Source organism: Macaca thibetana, chromosome 5 (assembly GCF_024542745.1).
Source record: "Macaca thibetana thibetana isolate TM-01 chromosome 5, ASM2454274v1, whole genome shotgun sequence".
In the NCBI taxonomy this organism is placed as follows: Eukaryota; Metazoa; Chordata; class Mammalia; order Primates; family Cercopithecidae; genus Macaca; species Macaca thibetana.
The window spans coordinates 66,552,683-66,572,447 of NC_065582.1; the positions used below are offsets into that span (position 1 = coordinate 66,552,683).

The following is a 19,765-nucleotide window of genomic DNA, read 5'->3' on the forward strand; positions in this document are numbered from 1 at the left end:
GAAAACATTTACTAACTGATCTGTTTCAGAAAAAAATGTGCTTACCCCTATTTTTAAGAAACCTCACTCCCATTATGGTAATTATTATACTGGTTCTATTTTCAGTACTAAAAATCCCACAGAATACATGAATTTACTAACTCCTCCAATAAAATAAAATGCCCTACCCAAATTATACACCAGCATCTTATATATTCATTTTTAATTTTAAAATATTTTTTCCTAGTATACATCTTAAGTATCATAACAAGTCCCAAATAGTAGGCACGTAAATTTGTTCACTTTTTTTTTTTTTTTTTTTTTTGAGAAACAGACTCGCCCTGTCGCCCAGTCTGGAGTGCAGTGGCGCAATCTCAGCTCCCTGCAACCTACATCTCCCAGGTTCAAGCAATTCCTCTGCCTCAGCCTCCTGAGTAGCTGGGACTACAGGCACACGCCACCACACCCAGCTAATTTTTTGTATTTTAGCAGAGACAGGGTTTCACCATGCTGGCCAGGATGGTCTCAATCTCCTGACCTCGCGATACACCCACCTCAGGTTCCCAAAGTGCTGGGATTACAGGTCTGAGTCACCGTTCCCGGCCTCATTTTCTTAAAATCTACCTTCTCACACACCCACAGTCAAAACTGGCTTGTAAGAAAGCCGAAAAAAGAAGGCTAGCCAACATACATTGCTCTGAGTTAAAGCATTACTTATGAAAATTTTCATGGTACATGTAAAATGCAGGCAAACTTTGATTTTAAAGGTGAGATAGCTACAGTAAGAAATCTATGTGTCCTACAACAATAACAAAGAATTCCCAGTTCCTAGTAAAATGCTGCAACAGGCCATCTCTCTAAGGAAACTCATCTCATGCCTTTGAAAAAGTATGCTATAGTACTTAGTCACAACTTATAGACAAAACACAAATAAAAAAATTCATAGAACTCTCATACCACATAAAACTATTATAAGAGAAAATGTGTTACACATTTTCCATTTCTTCTTTCGCTTTGTTTTCCTCAGCATTTCTATTTACTGTTTACTATTTAAATTTTACCAATGTGAAACTATGTTATATACAAGGCAATTAAGTATAAACTGGGAAAAACTGTTTACCAGAAAAATGCCATTGATTTTAGCAACTTTCAAAATGGAAATAAAAATAATAGTGGCTAAAAGTATCTAAGTCGTGACTACTAGAGTTTCTTAAAACATAAAAAAATTCCTCATAAATATTTAGATACGTGAGAATTTTTACCCTGAAATAAATGCACTTTTTCTATCCTAAATCTTGATAATATATGAAACAGTAGTAGTATAGTTCAAAGAGCATTAAATCAGAAGACATGAATTCTAGTCTTGTCTAGGCCACAAAAGAATTACGTGTCTCTTCTCTTAAATTCTAGGAGTATCTGTTTCTTCTGAAAAATAAAAGGTTGTACTAGATGACTTCTAAGAACTTTTCCATTTATAAAGTTTTATGATTTTATGAAATTTTAAAAACCTATAAAAATCACATTAAAAAATTTATAATCCTTCTTGAAAAGTGTCATTTAGAGAAATGATGCCTACAAAAATTTCCTTTATGGTGCATAGCATCATGAAGTTATTGAATTTACCTCAAATCTGGATATGCTGCTGCTGCTTAAAAGAGGGTACCCCATTTACTGATTATTATTTTAAAACTCAGACCTCTTTTCAGAACGCCGCTAAGCCTGAGATCTTCATTTTCAATGAAAGCTGGCTCAGAAATTTTTAATTCTTTTCCCTAACCTCCCCAAGTGGAAACCAATTCTGGACTATAAGTGCAGAAACAGCTATAAGAGAAAGCAGTTATTAATATAGATTCTCTACTGCCACACAGAAGATACCAGCCAGCTTTTAACTGAGCACTTAACCTTTTTCATGTTTTTTTTTTGTTTTGTTTTGTTTTTTGGTTTTTTTTAAAATTTATTTATTATTATTATACTTTAAGTTGTAGGGTACATGTGCATAACGTGCAGGTTTGTTACATATGTATACTTGTGCCATGTTGGTGTGCTGCACCCATCAACTCGTCATTTACATCAGGTATAACTCCCAATGCAATCCCTCCCCCCTCCCCCCTCCCCATGATAGGCCCCTGTGTGTGATGTTCCCCTTCCTGAGTCCAAGTGATCTCATTGTTCAGTTCCCACCTATGAGTGAGAACATGCGGTGTTTGGTTTTCTGTTCTTGTGATAGTTTGCTAAGAATGATGGTTTCCAGCTGCATCCATGTCCCTACAAAGGACACAAACTCATCCTTTTTAAAACATATTTAATCATCTTTTTATGTTCTAGTCATAAAACAATATCCCAAAACATTATATAAAGCTTTAGTGTTACAAAATAGAATAAATCATCTTCCCTATCTCCTAAACAACAAAATTTTCTCCTATATCTAGGATAATTTTTTTTCGTATTTTAAATTTGTGAAGTCAGAATGTGTCCTGCAGTTGGTGATTTCTCAGCACCATTTTCTCAGCGTATTTCTTCAGTAAGTTACATAAAATAATGACGTATCTTATAACTGATGGCATCTTAGAGTGACAAAATGCCATACTGTGTGTCAACTGTAGAATATTTTTTCTAAATCCCAAATGTTTTATTTAATCAGTTTTCCTTCACTAGTATATAAACTCTGTCGAGGTAGATTCATTTCAATCTCAATTACTATATTTCAACCTATATGGAAATCATTATAAGAATATCTTACAAAAATTACTGTAAGAAGAAACATTGAACTTTTCTAGTAGTTACTAAATGCCAGGTATTATGTTAAGCACTATAACATGTATTTACTTCCAAAAACCTAGAATTTGCTATTATTAACTCCACTTTACAGGTGAAGAACCTAAGGCTTAGAGAGGTTAAGGAACCTGCCCTAGGTTCTGTTCACTGTTTTATCCCCAACACAAAGCCTATTGGAGAATGTTCAATAAATGTTTACTGAATGAATGAATGCTTCAAAGGAGACTTACAACAGCTCAGTTAGATGAACAGAATCATTATAATGTAAGTCACAGAGAAAATGCAAGATAAACATTATAATGTAAGTCACAGAGAAAATGCAAGATAAACAAGCTTGAAAGGTTAGTTAACTACCTAGACCTGGAATCCTGGGCTATGTGGTACAGTAGTTGAACAAAAAAGTGGCTCAGGGTATCTGCTCTATAGTCAACATATCTAAATTCAAATCCCAGCTCTGTTATTAGTGATGCATGCCCTTGAGTAGTTACTTAGGTGTCTATAGTCCCGTTTTCTCACCTGTAAAAGGAAGATGAGAATAGCACCTAAACACAACGATTAGGAGTTAATACAACAAAAGGGCATAATACACTAAGTGGGGTCCAAACAAAAGGAGTCACATTACTTGGAAGTTAAGTAAAAAAGATGAGCCTCTCTAGCTAATGACCCTAAGCTTCAGGAATGTGTTCTTAGTTCCAAATCTGTTCTAGTCCTGCTTGAAGTTTGGCACTACCAAGCAATCACTGTCAGCTAAGGAGTATGATTCAGGATCTCAGGACTCTATGAAATGTCCTGGACAACGGAAGTTGTTATAGGAAATCTACAGGTTAGTCAGTACTCATTTCCTCAGTCAGAGCAGACTGGGCCAACCCTACATGGCTGCACTGTTGATGACAGGATTGCTGCCAAAGCAAGGTTGACTAATAATTTACTGCAGTTTGCTCTCCTCACCACATCACAACCTTGAAAAAGGTAAAAATGTAAGCTAGTCAGGAGGTAAGACAAAGTACTAGAGTCAACTGCCAATTGTATAATATCCTACTTTGCATTAATGCAGGGACCTTTTTGTGAGTTTTTCTTCACTGTAAAGCAATTTAAGTAGTTTCTAGTATGTAATAAGAACTAAAGGAATGTTACCTAATATTATTAGCCCAGTATAATTCAACTCCCTTTCCTCCCTCAATGTCTCACTCCCTATCATATTATCCATTTTCCAAAGAGCTATGTTACTTTTAACAGCATTTTTAATTTTCCCAAATGTAGTAAAACACTTTGAAAAAAGAGTCACACAGCATTTCTTCTAACTTATAATATAAAACATGACAAAAATCCTTATTCAAAGGTACCATAATTTAAATGAACATACAGAAGAAGAGAAGTAAATATCAGGCTTATTTATTCTTCAAGTCCCAAAGAGTCTATTAAACAGGGCAAAGAAGAGGATAAAATATTGGTTATAATTAGATAATTTCATAAACATGAAATATACCGTTCTTTTGAGATACAAAGACTTCAATGGCTAATTAGCAAACAGTATATATATGCTCTACTTACAATGAGCTGGCTGCAATCCTCTGTTTCATGGCTAATTTCCCATGTCTTATCTTTTGAGTAATTTTAAAAAGTCAAAATGATTTGATTTAGCATGAGCAAGACAGTAAAGACTAGCAAATATAATAATTCTTTGCTCAATTGTTAAACATCCTGAATTTGGAAATTAAATTCTTGATAAAAAGAAACCTTCTTCTTCTTCTCCTTTTTCTTTCTTTCTTTTTTTTTTTTTTTTTTTTTTTTTTTTTTGAGACAGAGTCTCGCTCTGTCACCCAGGCTGGAGTGCAGCGGCGCAATCTTGGCTCACTGCAAGCTCTGCCTCCTGAGTTCACGCCATTCTCCTGCCTTAGTCTCTGGAGTAGCTGGGACTACAGGCGCCTGCCACCACGTCCCACTAGTTTTTAGTCTTTTTAGTAGAGATGGGGTTTCACCCTGTTAGCCAGGATGATCTGGATCTCCTGACCTCTTGATTCGCCCATCTCATCCTCCCAAAGTGCTGGGATTACAGTCGTGAGCCACCGTGCCCAGCCCAGAAACATTCATCTTTATGCATTGTCATTTTGGGACTAGTTACATGATTCGACCTGAATGTTATAGAAAACAAATGATAGCTTTGGACAAATGAAATCAGTGACTATTTATAGCCTAATATTACACAGAAATGCCTCCTAGTTTATGAAAATTTTCTCTGTTTTCCTATTCCATGAGTAGTTTAACAATGCATAAAATTGGTTTAGTATCTTGGGAATTTTATACTTCTGGTATATCTATCAGTAGTTGTTTCTCAGTTTCCATTGTGTTTAATTCAAACAGCCAAAGAACAAAAAAATGAACAAAATAGCTTTGTTTTAGATTTGAAGTAACAGCAAGCTAATTAGATAAAACAATCACTTATAGGCAATACTGATCCATCATATAATTAGGAAAAAAAGACGAAGACCTGAAAACAGAATGTCACTTTATGAGAGTTTTATGGTTACAAAAAATAAACTACATAAGATTCAGTGCAAATAGAGTACAACCAAAACTCTTTAACTGAGACCCATCAGCACTGTATTTCCTCGAATGGAACTTCATCTTTGCTTTCTGAAATGTCAACTAACTTGATAAATTATGACCAGAAATGTTTCTGTAGAAAGAAATTGCATAGAATTTATTTCTACAGTCATGTGCCACATAATGAAGTTTGGGTCAATGGCAATCACATATATGAAGGTGGTACCATAAGATCATAGTACTATATTTTTACTCTAACTTTTGTATGTTTATAATCTAACCATTTTGTTACCACTGCCTACAATGGTATTCAGTACAATAACATGCTGTATAAGTTAGTAGCCTAGGAACAGGCTACCTGGTATAGGTAATATAGCCTATTGCTATACCATATGGCTTATTGCTATATATATATATCTTAAATAGTAAGAGCTCAATAATTGATAGGTATGATTATTATTATCATTTTTTTTCTGATAATAATGGTTTTTAAAAAACCTTTATTTCATAAAAATAAAGGCTGGTAATCCGATGTTTGAAAACAAAATCAAAGTACTGCAGATGATTGTTATACTATCTAGCAATAGGCCATATGGTATATAGTGTAGAAGGCTACACCATCTAGGTTTATAAGTAAGTATACTCTATGATGTTTGCACAACAATGAAATTAACTAATGACTGAATTTCTCAGTATGTAAACTGCTCCCCATCATTAGGTAACACATGACGAGCCATTGAGAGGGAGGTATACATTAAACACATATGTTCTCTGAAAAGTTCAATTTGATGAAGACTACCAGAGGAAATGATATCCAGAAGTTACAAATCATTAGTATCTCTAATGTATCTGGTAATGCCTACTGAGCTAAACTCCTATAAAAGCAAGGTATTTTTACAACGTGCCTTGTCTGGTTTCTCACATCACTTTATTTCAGTGGCATTTTATGAGAACTTTGCTACATATTCGACCTCCCATCTCGTTCATATTTAACAGGGTATCCCACCTGTTCCTTTTTGGGATCCAAAACCAGACGTCTCTGATGTCACATAAATGCGGAAGGTCACACTACTTCAGCAAATTTATCTGGCTTTTCTTCTCTTGTAGTTAAACTTGAGTTTTTGTAACACTCTGTGCCATCTTAAAACATAATAAGAGGGCTTGAGTGCTTCACTTCATAAAGCAAAAAGACTGGTAAGTATTTATGGAATACCAAACGTGAGGGGGGTGGAACACAGGGCAGTTGGTATGGTTTGACTGTGTCTCCACCCAAATCTCACCTTGAATTGTAATAATCCTCATGTGTCAAGGGCAGGGCCAGGTGGGGTAATCGAATCATGCAGGTGGTTTCCCCCACACTGTTCTTGTGGTAGTGAATAAGCCTCACAAGATCTAATGGTTTTGTAAAGGGGAGTTGCCCAGCACAAGCTCTCTTGCCTGCCACCACATAAGACATGCCTTTGTTCTTCCTTCACCTTCCTCAATGATTGTGAGGCCTCCCTAGCAATGTGGAACTACGAGTTCATTAAACCTCTTTTTCTTTATAAATTATCCAGTCTTGGGTATTTCTTCATAGCAGTATAAAAACAGACTAATCTAGTAAATTGTTAACAGTAGAGTGGGGTGCTGCTGTAAAGATACCCAAAAATGTGGAAGCAACTTTAGAACTGAGTAACAGGTGAAGGTTGGTACAGTTTGGAGGGCTCATAAGAAAACAGGAAAATGGGGGAAAGTTTGGAACTCCCTAGAGACTTGGAGGGCTCAGAAGACAGGAAGATGTGGGAAAATTTGGAACTTCCTAGAGATGTGCTAAATGGCTTTAACCAAAATGCTGACAGCAATATGGAACAATAAAATCCAGGTTGAGGTGGTCTCAGATGAAAATGAGGAACCTGTTGGGAACTGGAGTAAAGGTTACTCTTGCTATACAAAGAGACTGGCGGCATTTTGTCCCTGCCCTAGAGATCTGTGGAACTTTGAACACAAGAGAGATGATTTGAGGTTATCTGGTGGGAGAAATTTCTAAGCAGCAAAGCAGTCAAGATGTGACAGAGCATAAAAGTTTGGAATTTTGCAGCCTGAAGATACAGTAGAAAAGAAAAACCCATTTTCTGGGGAGAAACTCAAGCCAGCTGCAGACATTTGCCTAAGTAACAAGGAACCAAATGCTAATGCCAACACATGGGGAAAATGTATCCAGGGAAGGTCAGAGACCTTCCCAGAAGCCCCTCCCGTCACAGGCCTGCAAACCTAGGAGGGAAAAATGGTTTCCTGGTCCAGGTCCAGGGCTCCCCCTGCCGCTGCTGAATGCAGCCTCAGGACTTGGTCCCCTGCATCCCAGCCGCGCAAGGTGTGGCTAAAAGGGGCCAAGGTAAAGCTCGGTCGTGGCTTCAGAGGGTGCAAGCCCCAGCCTTGGCAGCTTCCACGTGGAGTTGGGCCTGCGGGAGGGCAGAAGTCAAGAACTGAGGTTTGGGAATCTCCGCCTAGATTTCAGAAGATGTTGGAAATGCCTGGATGTTCAGGCAGAGGTGTGCTGCACGGGCAGGGCCCTCATGAGAACCTCTGCTAGGGTAGTGCGGAAGGGAAATGTGCGGTCTGAGCTCCCACACAGAGTTCCCACTGGGGCACCACCTAGTGGAGCTGTGAGAAGAGGGTCACCATCCTCCACACCCTAGAATGGTAGGTCCACTGACAGCTTGCACCATGTGCCTGTGGCACTGTGTTGCTGCAGATACTCAACACCAGCCCGTGAAAGCAACCGGAAGGAGGTTGTACCCTGCTAAGCCACAGAGGCAGAATTGCCCAAGACCATGGGAACCCCTCTCTTGCATCAGTGTGACATGGATGTGAGGCATGGATCAAAGGAGATCATTTTGAAGCATTAAGATTTGACTGCCCTGCTGGATTTTGGACTTGTATGGGGCCTTTAGTCCCTTCGTTTTGGCCAATTTCTCCCACTTAGAATGGGTGTATTTATCCAATGCCTGTACCTCTGTAATGTCTAGGAAGTAACTAATTTGCTTTTGATTTTATAGGCTCATAGGTGGTAGGGACTTGACTTGTCTCAGATGAGACTTTGGTCTGTGGACTTTTGAGTTAATGCTGAAATGAGTTAAGACTTTGGGGGACTGTTGAGAAGGCATGATTGATTTTGAAATGTGAAGATATGAGATTTGGAGGGTCCAGGGGCAGAATGATATGGTTTGGCTGTGTCTCCACCCAAATCTCATCTTGAATTGTAGCTCCCATAATTCCCGCATGTTGAGGGAGGGACCCAGTGGGCGATAACTGAATCATGGGGGCGGTATCCCCCATACTGTTTTCGTGGTAGTGAATCAGTTTCACAAGATCTGATTTTTTGTTTTCTTTTGTTTTTTGAGATGGAGTTTCGCTCTTGTTGCCCAGGCTGGAGTGCAATGGCGCAGTCTCAGCTCATCACAACCTCCACCTCCCGGGCTCAAGTGATTCTCCTGCCTCAGCCTGCCAAGTAGCTGGAATTACAGGCACCCAACACCACGCCCGGCTAATTTCTGTATTTTTAGTAGAGATAGGGTTTCACCATATGGGCCAGGCTAGTCTCAAACTCCTGACCTCAAAATGATTCGCCCACCTCGGCCTCCCAAAGTGCTGGGATTACAGGTGTAAGCCACCGCGAGGCCTGACCTGATGGTTTTATAAGGGGTTTCCCTTTTCACTTGGCTTTCATTCTCCCTTGCCTGTCACCATCCAAGAGATGTCTTTCGTCTTCCACCATGATTATGAGGTCTCCTAGCCACGTGGAACTGTGAGTCCATTAAACCTCTTTTTCTTTATAAATTACCCAGTCTCAAGTATGTCTTTATCAGCAGCATGAAAACGGACTAATATAGCAGTCTACCTCCTAATGATAGGTTCCTAATGACAATTTATACTCTCATCATATGAGGCAGCTCTAACTAAGAAGGATGATAACAGCAATGTTTCATATCACACTAATGACACTTGTAAGTTGTCTTCACCCTTCACTGTAATTACCATCAGCAAAAAATTTTATAATCAATATACACATCAAGAAACTGTGCACGAAGTACATGAATTTATGTTACCCAATATGAACCACTTTTAGTACATATTAAAGGACCACTATACATTTGTAGAGGAAAAAAACATATACTTATGAATAGTTCTGATATATGTATGTGTGTGTGTGTGCGCGCGTGTATATATATTTGTTTGAAATGACATCATAGATAATCCTCTTTACTGCCTGAGATTCTGGAGCAAAACTATTAATACTAATTTATATTCTATTTAATTTTATTTTAGGAAACGTTTATTCCAGAGAATTTTAAAATCTGTATAACATATTTTATTATAATTCTGTTCTACTACAAGAATTATGATTAATCTAGTTTTATTTACAGTTCTGATTATATGTTTACAATAACCCTAATTTTGATAGACAATACTCAGAAGAATCTGTTGATATAAACTATAAAAATTAACTCAAATGCCCAAACAGGTATCAGTGGCTTTTATCCAATATGGATAAAAGTATTATACAGTGATTACATGAAATAATTTAATGGGTATAAGAGGAAAAAATTACATAAACTGAAAACTGTTTTAGGCCAAATGTATTCATAGATAAAAGTTGTATACGAAATGTTATTTATACCATAATTGCTATTATTATGTAACATCATATTATTATATAACAGCAGTGCTAGTAAATACTTACCTGCCCCTTTCAACTGCTAAGGCATCCAATTCATCAAAGAAAATAATGGAAGGCGCCACTGCTCTTGCTTTTCGGAAGGTCTGGGGGAAAGAGTGCCACATTAACTAAAGATAAGCAAACACTAGAAAATTCTGTAGTTGGTTTGTGTTTTAAAACTATATTTAGAACCATATTTATTAGGTACAAGTCAACAAGCCTAGTCACTTTGTATAGACCTTATAATAGATGCTCAGAACTTTATAATGGATGTAAAAGTATCCCCTTCAATAGTGCTTAAAGAGACAAGACCACCAATACATATTCATATAGATGTGAAGGAGGCAATTCAGCTAAGCAATGAGAAAATTTCAGTTAAAATCCCAGCTCCACTACTAGTAACTATGTGACTTTCAGCAGTTAGCTTCACTTCTGTAAGCCTCGATTTCTACATCTATAAAATGGAGATGATAACAAACACCTACCTCAGAAAGTTATTTTAATAATTGAATTTAAAAAAGAACACAAAGCATTTGGCACAATGCCTGAAACAGTAAGAGCTCAATAAATGATAGGTATTATTAACTATTAGTAACAGCATTAACTATTTTAACAGAAATGCTGGCTCTTATTATCAGAAAAAAATGATAGTTTAAAAAAATCTTTATTTGGTAAAAATAAGGGCTGGTAATACGATGTTTAAAAACAAAACTGAAGTATTGCAGATGATCAAAACTGCATTTTTAAATAATAAAATAATATTCACCTGAAGAAAAAAAAATACCACTAAGATCTGGCTTTGGAAATGCCAAAGTCTGTTACCTAAAACAAAAGGGAAACTGCACAGGACAGAAGTGTGATTCTCCTGTGCTGAGTGCCACTAAAGGCACAATTTCTTACCTCTCTAACTGCTCTTTCAGATTCACCAACATATTTATTCATTAATTCAGGTCCCTGCATGAAAAGAAAACAACTGTTCAGTGTCTTTATAAATGCAATCATGTGTATTTCTTCCAATGAAGTAGAAAAAATATACACAAAAGAGAAAAGAAACAAAATCTGCTTATTAATCCCTTTAGTATGCTTATTTTCTCTGTGTGTTATTTATGCCTTAAAAGTGAAAGCCATTCTATGTTCCAAAAACCACACATCAATACAAAGGAAAGGCTGTGACTAATCATAATATTTTAACAACTTATTCATCATCTGTCTATAAATCTATCCACATTTTTACACTCTATCAGATGTGGTGCTAGGCACAGAAGATGGAACAGCCATTTGGAAGACAAACAAATAGGTAACATCCACATATTCCCAGGCCTAACCACTGGCTAGTTCTAAGCAAGTCTACTTATCAGATCTGGAGATGTGCATTTTTTGACATTAATATTTCTAAACTTTAATATTTTTCTTATTTCTCAAATACCCAGAATGTCAAATACTGTAAGAAACACAGTAGACTTTTTTTTACCACATACAAAACTACTTTCTTAGGATACACTGTCACCCCAAGAAGTTATGAATTAAATTGTCCCATAATGATAGATGACCTCAGCTGTGGGGATGTTTCTCCCAGCATCTGGCTATTCTGACACAGTTCCTCATACATCCCAAAGAACAACAGACGTGTGTGTGTCTCTCTCCCTCTCACTGTGTGTGCACGAGCATGCATGCACACACACACATACACACACCCTTACTTTGAACAAGATTCATATTCTATTCCATGCAGTTCACGGGTCCAGCCAATTCCTAGGATATAACCAGACACTGACTTAAGTATTTCCTAAACAATTTATATTAATTTTTAAAAATCTGACTGACTGAAACACGTAGGCAAACCCTAGCAGAATGTTAACTAATCCCAAACTGGTATGGGCAGTATTTGGCTTCATATAAAACACCATATTACAAGGAAAATTAGCAGACAGTATGACAAGTACTATGATAGAGCAATGCACAGGTACCATCAAAACATACAGAAGAAACTCCTTAGAGTCAAGGAATTGAAAGTAACATTTCAGGTGAGTCCTCAGTTGATTTATTCACACCCTCAAAAATATGAAATACATCAAGACCCAGGAAGAAATCAAAAAGATCTCTGATGTGCCAAAATAGATGTTACTATATGAACTTTGTTGTAGAAGAGCTCTTAAGGTCTTTATGCACAGTTCATTGACTTTTAAATTACATACAACAAATACACTTGAACAGAACTGATATAAGAATTCACTACACATGAAGCATAGGGTGCAGGGAGATTGTAGCAATCAATAAAGCTACTTAAAGTGGGAGGCAGGAGTTCAGATTTTATCTTGTAAGCCATAGGAAGGGTTTTATGAAAGTTAAGTGATAACAGGGATATTAATGAAAGATGATTCTGGCCACAGTATAAAAGATGGTTAGGAGGAACATTAAGAGTTGAGAGAAGTTGAGAGACCAGTAATGTTTAGAATAGTAAAGGGGAAAAATAATGAGGAACAAGTTTAAGACAAATGAGTACAATGGAAATGAGAAGATAACCACAAAAACAATCAAAAATTTAAATTAATTTGTTGTGGATAGCAAAATGTGAAGATGAGAGAGAGTGGGGTACAGAATAATTCAAATTTGACTTAACACTACCAATTTTTTTTTGAGACGGAGTCTTGCACTGTCGCCCAGACTGGAGTGCAGTGGCGTGATCTTGGCTCACTGTAAGCTCCGCCTCCCGGGTTCACGCCATTCTCCTGCCTCAGCCTCCCGAGTAGCTGGGACTACAGTTGCCCGCCACCACACCCGGCTAATTTTTTGTACTTTTAGTAGAGACAGGGTTTCACCATATTAGCCAGGATGGTCTCGATCTCCTGACCTCATGATCCGCCCGCCTTGGCCTCCCAAAGTAACGTTACTATTTTTAATGTTCACGATAATGACTTAATCCATAAAAAAAAAGGATGCTCAACATATTCAGTGTAGCAATTTCTCTTAAGTATATAGTTCATAGAGTGACATCTTGGTGAAACAGAAGGTAACGTGCTCATATATGCCCCCAGTAAAAAGAATTATCCATCCATCCATAACTGTGAAACCCTAAGACATAGGAGGGTCACTTAGAGAGGGTACACTAACACCTAAGTGGCTGATCTGCTCTGCTAAGCTTGCTTTTGCATTCAAGCCCAGAAGTACCCTCAAGGGGCTTGACTATAGCCCCATTTGACTTTGAGCCTGCAACCAAAATCATCTGCCAAAGAGTTCAGAGAAATCATGCATACTAATGACTTGGCAGAAAAGCTCATCAGCCCGCTGATACTCATCTCAATAGTGAACCTGGACGTTGAACTGTGGCACCGCTCCAGGCCTCCCTAGCTGAGATCCTGGCTCATAGCTGCTTACACAAGAACCCAGGGGGAGATTCACACAAATCTCATGGCCCAGGACTCTGATCCTCCCTGACAGGCTCACCAGCCTCTATCCCACAACATACCCTGAGAAGACCCAGTCTCAGCCCCACCCAGTGCAGTAGAGGAACTATCCTATCTGTGCTGAGACCTGCTGGGAGATGCATGCCACTGTGAGCCAGCAAGACAAGCTTCCCAAATCTGTCCCTACAGTAGAGTCCAAGGGGGCTTAGTCTTAGCTCCAGCCCCTCCTGCTGCAGTCTGGGAGCTATCCCATCTATGTAGGGACCTGCTGGGAGACACATGCTCATCTGAGCCAATGTGACAAGAACACCAACCTCCATCCCACTGCAGATTCCAAGGGAGCCCCGTCTCAGTACCAGCCCCCACTCTTACAGTCAAGCACTTTTGCAGTGACCAGCTGAGTGATGCATGCTGATCTGAGCAAATAAGTCGGGGCCAGCCTCCTTCACACAGCAGATCCCAAAGCAGCCCAGGCTCAACTCTAGGCCTTCTCACTGAAGTTAGCAGGCCATCCTGCCTATGCAGAAATATGCTGAAAGGCATACTCATCTGGGCAACTGGGATAGTCTTCCGGACTCAGATCCCTGGCCAGCATTTCCATGCAGCCCAAGTATCTGCCTTGGGTCTACTCCAGGTCCATCTGGGCCAGAAAGCCATATCAACTAAAGAGACCCTGTGAGATTTGTGGCAAGCCTGCGCTCAGAGAGTCTCTGTGATGGTAAGTATTAAGTGTCAACTTGACTGAACTGAAGGATGCGACATATTATTTCTGGTTGTGTCTGTGAGGATGTTGCTGGAGGAGATTAGCACTTGGGTCAGTGGACTGAGACAAAGCCCCACCCTCAATGTGGGTGGGTACTATCCAATCTGCTGCCAGTGTGGCTAGAAAAAGCAGGCGGAAGAAGATGAAATAAGCCAGCTTGCTGAGTCTTCTGGCTTTCATCTTTCTTATGCGGGATGCTTCCTGCCCTTGAACATCAAACTCCAGATTCTTCGCCCTTTAGAGTCTTGGACCTACACCAGCAGTTTGCCATTGGCTCTCAGGCCTTCAGCCACTGACTGAAGGATATACTGTCAGCTTCCCTAACTTAGAGGCTTTGGGACTTGAAGTGAGCCACTCCTGGCTTCATTGCTCCTCAGCTTATAGATGGCAAATTTTTTGACTCATATCACCTTGTGATCATATGAGTCAATTCTCCTTAAAAAACTCCTTTTCATATACACATAATCCTATTAGTTCTGTCCCTCTGGAGAACCCTAATACAGTCTCCTAGTGTTTAGATAGCTGAAGTGGTCACAGGCTCAGGAAACACAATACTCAGTTGGCTTAGAATCCTTGGAAGGTCTCTAAAGAAGGACAGGCACAAACAAAGGAAGACTGTGAAGACTAAACTAAATACATAATCCCTCAATGCACAGACAGCCTGCAATTTCACAAGCATCAAGAAGATTCTGGGTAATAAGATCTCAACAAATGGACATGAGGCACCAGAGGCCAACCTTTAAGTTACAGAGATATGTGATCTTTTAGACAAGGAATTCAAAATACTTTTTTTAAGAAAGCTCAATGGACTTCAAGAAAACAGAGAGAATCAATTCAGAAATGTATCAGGGAAATTTAACAGAGATACTGAAATCATAAACAAAACCAAACAAAAATTCTGGAGCTAGAAAATACAATGAGCAAAACGAAAAATGGAATAGAGAATATCAACAGCAGGACTGATTAAAAGGAAGAAAGAATCAGTGAGCTTGAAGCCCAACTATTTGAAAACACAGAGAAAAAAGCAAAAAGAATGAAAAGAAATGAACAGTTTATGGGAGCTATGAGACATCATCAAAAGAACAAATATTCAGGTTATTGAAGTTAAAGAAAAAACTGAGAAAGACAAAGGGGTAGAAAGCTTATTCAAAGAAAAACAAAAAACTTTCCAAGGCTTGAAAAGATATAAATATCCACATACATGAAGGTTAAAGGTCACCAACCAGGCTCAACCTCCCCTCTCCAAAATAAAAAACAACCCAAGATTTATAATTAAACTCACACAGATCAAAGATAAAGGATCCTGAAAGCAGAAAAGGAAAAGAAACAAATAACGTATAAGGAAGATCCAATATACCTGGCAGCAGAATTTTCAGTGGGAACCTTAGGGTTGGAGGGAGTGAAATGCTTCAGAGTGCTGAAAGAAAATTAAAAACTTAACGAAGAATAGTGTACCCAGCAAAACTATCCTTCAGAAACAAGATAAAGACTTTCCCAGGCAAAAAAAAAAAAAAAAAGCTGAGGAAATGTATCGCTACTAGACCTGTCCTATAAAAAAGGCTAATCAGAGTTCTTCAAACCAAAAGAAAAGAACATTGTTGTTATACTAATACGATAATCATGGTTCTTAAATCATTTATATCTTTAGTAAAAAGAAAATACAAAACTATCAAAAATAATTACAAGCACAATTTGTTAAGAGATGATATAAAAAAGGCAAGTTGTAAAATCAAAAATTCAAAATGTTGGAGGAGAGGAAGTTAAGATGTACAAATTTTTGTTTTAATTTGTTTCTTATCTTGTAATCAAAGTTAAGTTGGTACCAGTTTGAAAGAGTTAATATTTTTGTAAGACTCAAGGAAATTACAAAACTAAATACTGTAATATATACACTAAAAATAAAAAAGGACAAATTAAAACATGCTACCAGAGAAAAATCACTCAGCTACAAAAGAAGACAGTAAGAAAGAAGGAAACAAAAAGAAGAGTTACATAATACCAAAAAAAAGTATCAAAATGGTCAAAGTAAGGCCTTGCCTATCAATATTAAAATTGAATGTAAATAAACTAACTTCTCTACTTAAAAGACCAAGAGTGGCTGAATGGATTAAAAAACAAGACCCTCACACCTGTAATTCCAGCACTTTGAGAGGCCGAGACAGGTGGATCACTAGGTCAAGAGTTCGAGACCAGCCTGACCAACTTGGTGAAACCCCATCTTTACTAAAACAATTAGCCAGGCAGGGTGACAGGTGCCTGTACTCCTAGTTACTCAGCAAGCTGAGGCAGAAGAATCTCTTAAAACCAAGAGGCGCAGGTTGCAGTGAGCCGAGAGTGTGCCACTGCACTCCGGTCTAGGCAACAGAGTGAGACTCCATCTCAAAAAAAAAAAAAAAAGACTCAACTATGATATGATGCCTAGAAGAAACTCACTTCACCTATAAGAGCACATATAGACTAACAGTGAAGGAATGGAAAATGATATTCCATGCAAATGGAAACCAAAAACTAGCAGGAGTAGCTATATTTATATCAGATAAAACAGACTTTAAGTCACAACTTGGAAAAAGAGACAAAGAAAGTCATTATATAATGATTTATAAAAGGTCAAAGTAGCGAGAAGATGTAACAAAACTAAAAACATGCACCCAACAGTGGAGCACCCAAATATATAAAGCAAATATTAATAGTTCTACAGGCATTTCTTGCTTTGTACTACAGTGCAAATGATTATAGTACAAAGCAAGAAATGCCTATTCATAACATAATATAAAGTCAAATAAAAAAAAGTAGTACTTTTCGTTTACATGTGGTAAATTAAGTTTTACACAAAGGGGACTGTGGACAAGGAATTAAGAAAGTGAACACTAAAACAAAGATCAGGGTTCACCCAATAAAACAAGCTTTAGATAAACAGCAAAGTGTGTTTTTGTTGAGGGGTTAGGGGTAGTAACAAATTTTGATGCAGATTTTACTCAGTTTAGAGCAACTGTCGAGGCAAACTGTGGCCTGACAATAATCAGAAAGGAAATTGATGGGGTCACTGTTTTTATTGCAATTACCATCATGCCAACTATACATTATTGCTGTTGTTCTTACAGCAATTGTCTGCAAAAGTCAAGGATATGGCATAAAATAATAATCCAGCGAAGAGATTTCTTTATTCAGGCAATATAACTCAATGTATATACACTACTTTTTAATTATCTGGCTTAACTGAAGGAAAGAGGTTAGAGACCCTGGAAAAATGGTCGTTGTTCTCTGTAAATGACAAAGACAACCTAGTCTTCAATGTTAGAAAGTACAAGATTATGGTCATTTCATGAATTTTTTCTCTGCTGAGTATAATGTCAATATCTCGGTATCAATAGAAAGATTAATATGGTTTATTAGGGGGCGGAGCAAGATGGCCGAATAGGAGCAGCTCCAGTCTCCAACTCCCAGCGCGAGCGACACAGAAGACCGGTGATTTCTGCATTTTCAACTGAGGTACTGGGTTCATCTCACTGGGGAGTGCCGGACGATCGGAGCTGGTCAGCTGCTGCAGCCCGACCAGCGAGAGCTGAAGCAGGGCGAGGCATTGCCTCACCTGGGAAGCGCAAGGGGGAAGGGAGTCCCTTTTCCTAGCCAGGGGAACTGAGACACACAACACCTGGAAAATCGGGTAACTCCCACCCCAATACTGCGCTTTAGGAAACAGGCACACCAGGAGATCATATCCCACACCTGGCCGGGAGGGTCCCACACCCACGGAGCCTCCCTCGTTGCTAGCGCAGCAGTCTGTGATCTACCGGCAAGGCAGCAGCGAGGCTGGGGGAGGGGCGCCCGCCATTGCTGAGGCTTAAGTAGGTAAACAAAGCTGCTGGGAAGCTCGAACTGGGTGGAGCTCACAGCAGCTCAAGGAAACCTGCCTGTCTCTGTAGACTCCACCTCTGGGGACAGGGCACAGTAAACTAAGACACACAGACACCTCTGCACAGACGCAAACGACTCTGTCTGACAGCTTTGAAGAGAGCAGTGGATCTCCCAACACGGAGGTTGAGATCTGAGAAGGGACAGACTCCCTGCTCAAGCGGGTCCCTGACCCCTGAGTAGCCTAACTGGGAGACATCCCCCACTAGGGGCAGTCTGACACCCCACACCTCACAGGGAGGAGTACACCCCTGAGAGGAAGCTTCCAAAGCAAGAATCAGACAGGTACACTCGCTGTTCAGAAATATTCTATCTTCTGCAGCCTCTGCTGCTGATACCCAGGCAAACAGGGTCTGGAGTGGACCTCAAGCAATCTCCAACAGACCTACAGCTGAGGGTCCTGACTGTTAGAAGGAAAACTATCAAACAGGAAGGACACCTACACCAAAACCCCATCAGTACATCACCATCATCAAAGACCAGAGGCAGATAAAACCACAAAGATGGGGAAAAAGCAGGGCAGAAAAGCTGGAAATTCAAAAAATAAGAGCGCATCTCCCCCGGCAAAGGAGCGCAGCTCATCGCCAGCAACGGATCAAAGCTGGACGGAGAATGACTTTGACGAGATGAGAGAAGAAGGCTTCAGTCCATCAAATTTCTCAGAGCTAAAGGAGGAATTACGTACCCAGCGCAAAGAAACTAAAAATCTTGAAAAAAAAGTGGAAGAATTGATGGCTAGAGTAATTAATGCAGAGAAGGTCCTAAACGAAATGAAAGAGATGAAAACCATGACACGAGAAATACGTGACAAATGCACAAGCTTCAGTAACCGACTCGATCAACTGGAAGAAAGAGTATCAGCGATTGAGGATCAAATGAATGAAATGAAGCGAGAAGAGAAACCAAAAGAAAAAAGAAGAAAAAGAAACGAACAAAGCCTGCAAGAAGTATGGGATTATGTAAAAAGACCAAATCTACGTCTGATTGGGGTGCCTGAAAGTGAGGGGGAAAATGGAACCAAGTTGGAAAACACTCTTCAGGATATCATCCAGGAGAACTTCCCCAACCTAGTAGGGCAGGCCAACATTCAAATCCAGGAAATACAGAGAACGCCACAAAGATACTCCTCGAGAAGAGCAACTCCAAGACACATAATTGCCAGATTCACCAAAGTTGAAATGAAGGAAAAAATCTTAAGGGCAGCCAGAGAGAAAGGTCGGGTTACCCACAAAGGGAAGCCCATCAGACTAACAGCAGATCTCTCAGCAGAAACTCTACAAGCCAGAAGAGAGTGGGGGCCAATATTCAACATTCTTAAAGAAAAGAATTTTAAACCCAGAATTTCATATCCAGCCAAACTAAGTTTCATAAGTGAAGGAGAAATAAAATCCTTTACAGATAAGCAAATGCTTAGAGTTTTGTCACCACTAGGCCTGCCTTACAAGAGATCCTGAAGGAAGCACTAAACATGGAAAGGAACAACCGGTACCAGCCACTGCAAAAACATGCCAAAATGTAAAGACCATTGAGGCTAGGAAGAAACTGCATCAACTAATGAGCAAAATAACCAGTTAATATCATAATGGCAGGATCAAGTTCACACATAACAATATTAACCTTAAATGTAAATGGACTAAATGCTCCAATTAAAAGACACAGACTGGCAAACTGGATAAAGAGTCAAGACCCATC

The 19,765-nt window shown here is 39.0% G+C and overlaps 1 protein-coding gene across 5 annotated transcripts in view; it reads right to left on the reverse strand.

Annotated features, from left to right (window-relative positions):
- The window catches only part of SPATA5 (spermatogenesis associated 5), a 410,493-nt gene that overhangs the window by 282,585 nt on the left and 108,143 nt on the right, over positions 1–19,765 (reverse strand). For all 5 annotated transcript variants that reach the window (XR_007725774.1, XM_050791095.1, XM_050791094.1 and 2 more), the window contains 2 exons: positions 10,895–10,948; positions 10,019–10,098 (listed from right to left, as the gene is read on the reverse strand). Coding sequence is in view for 4 of the 5 variants with exons in the window: in XM_050791095.1 (XP_050647052.1) it covers positions 10,019–10,098; positions 10,895–10,948 (134 nt within the window). In the remaining variant the exon portion in view is untranslated. The remainder of the gene's footprint in view (positions 1–10,018; positions 10,099–10,894; positions 10,949–19,765) is intronic.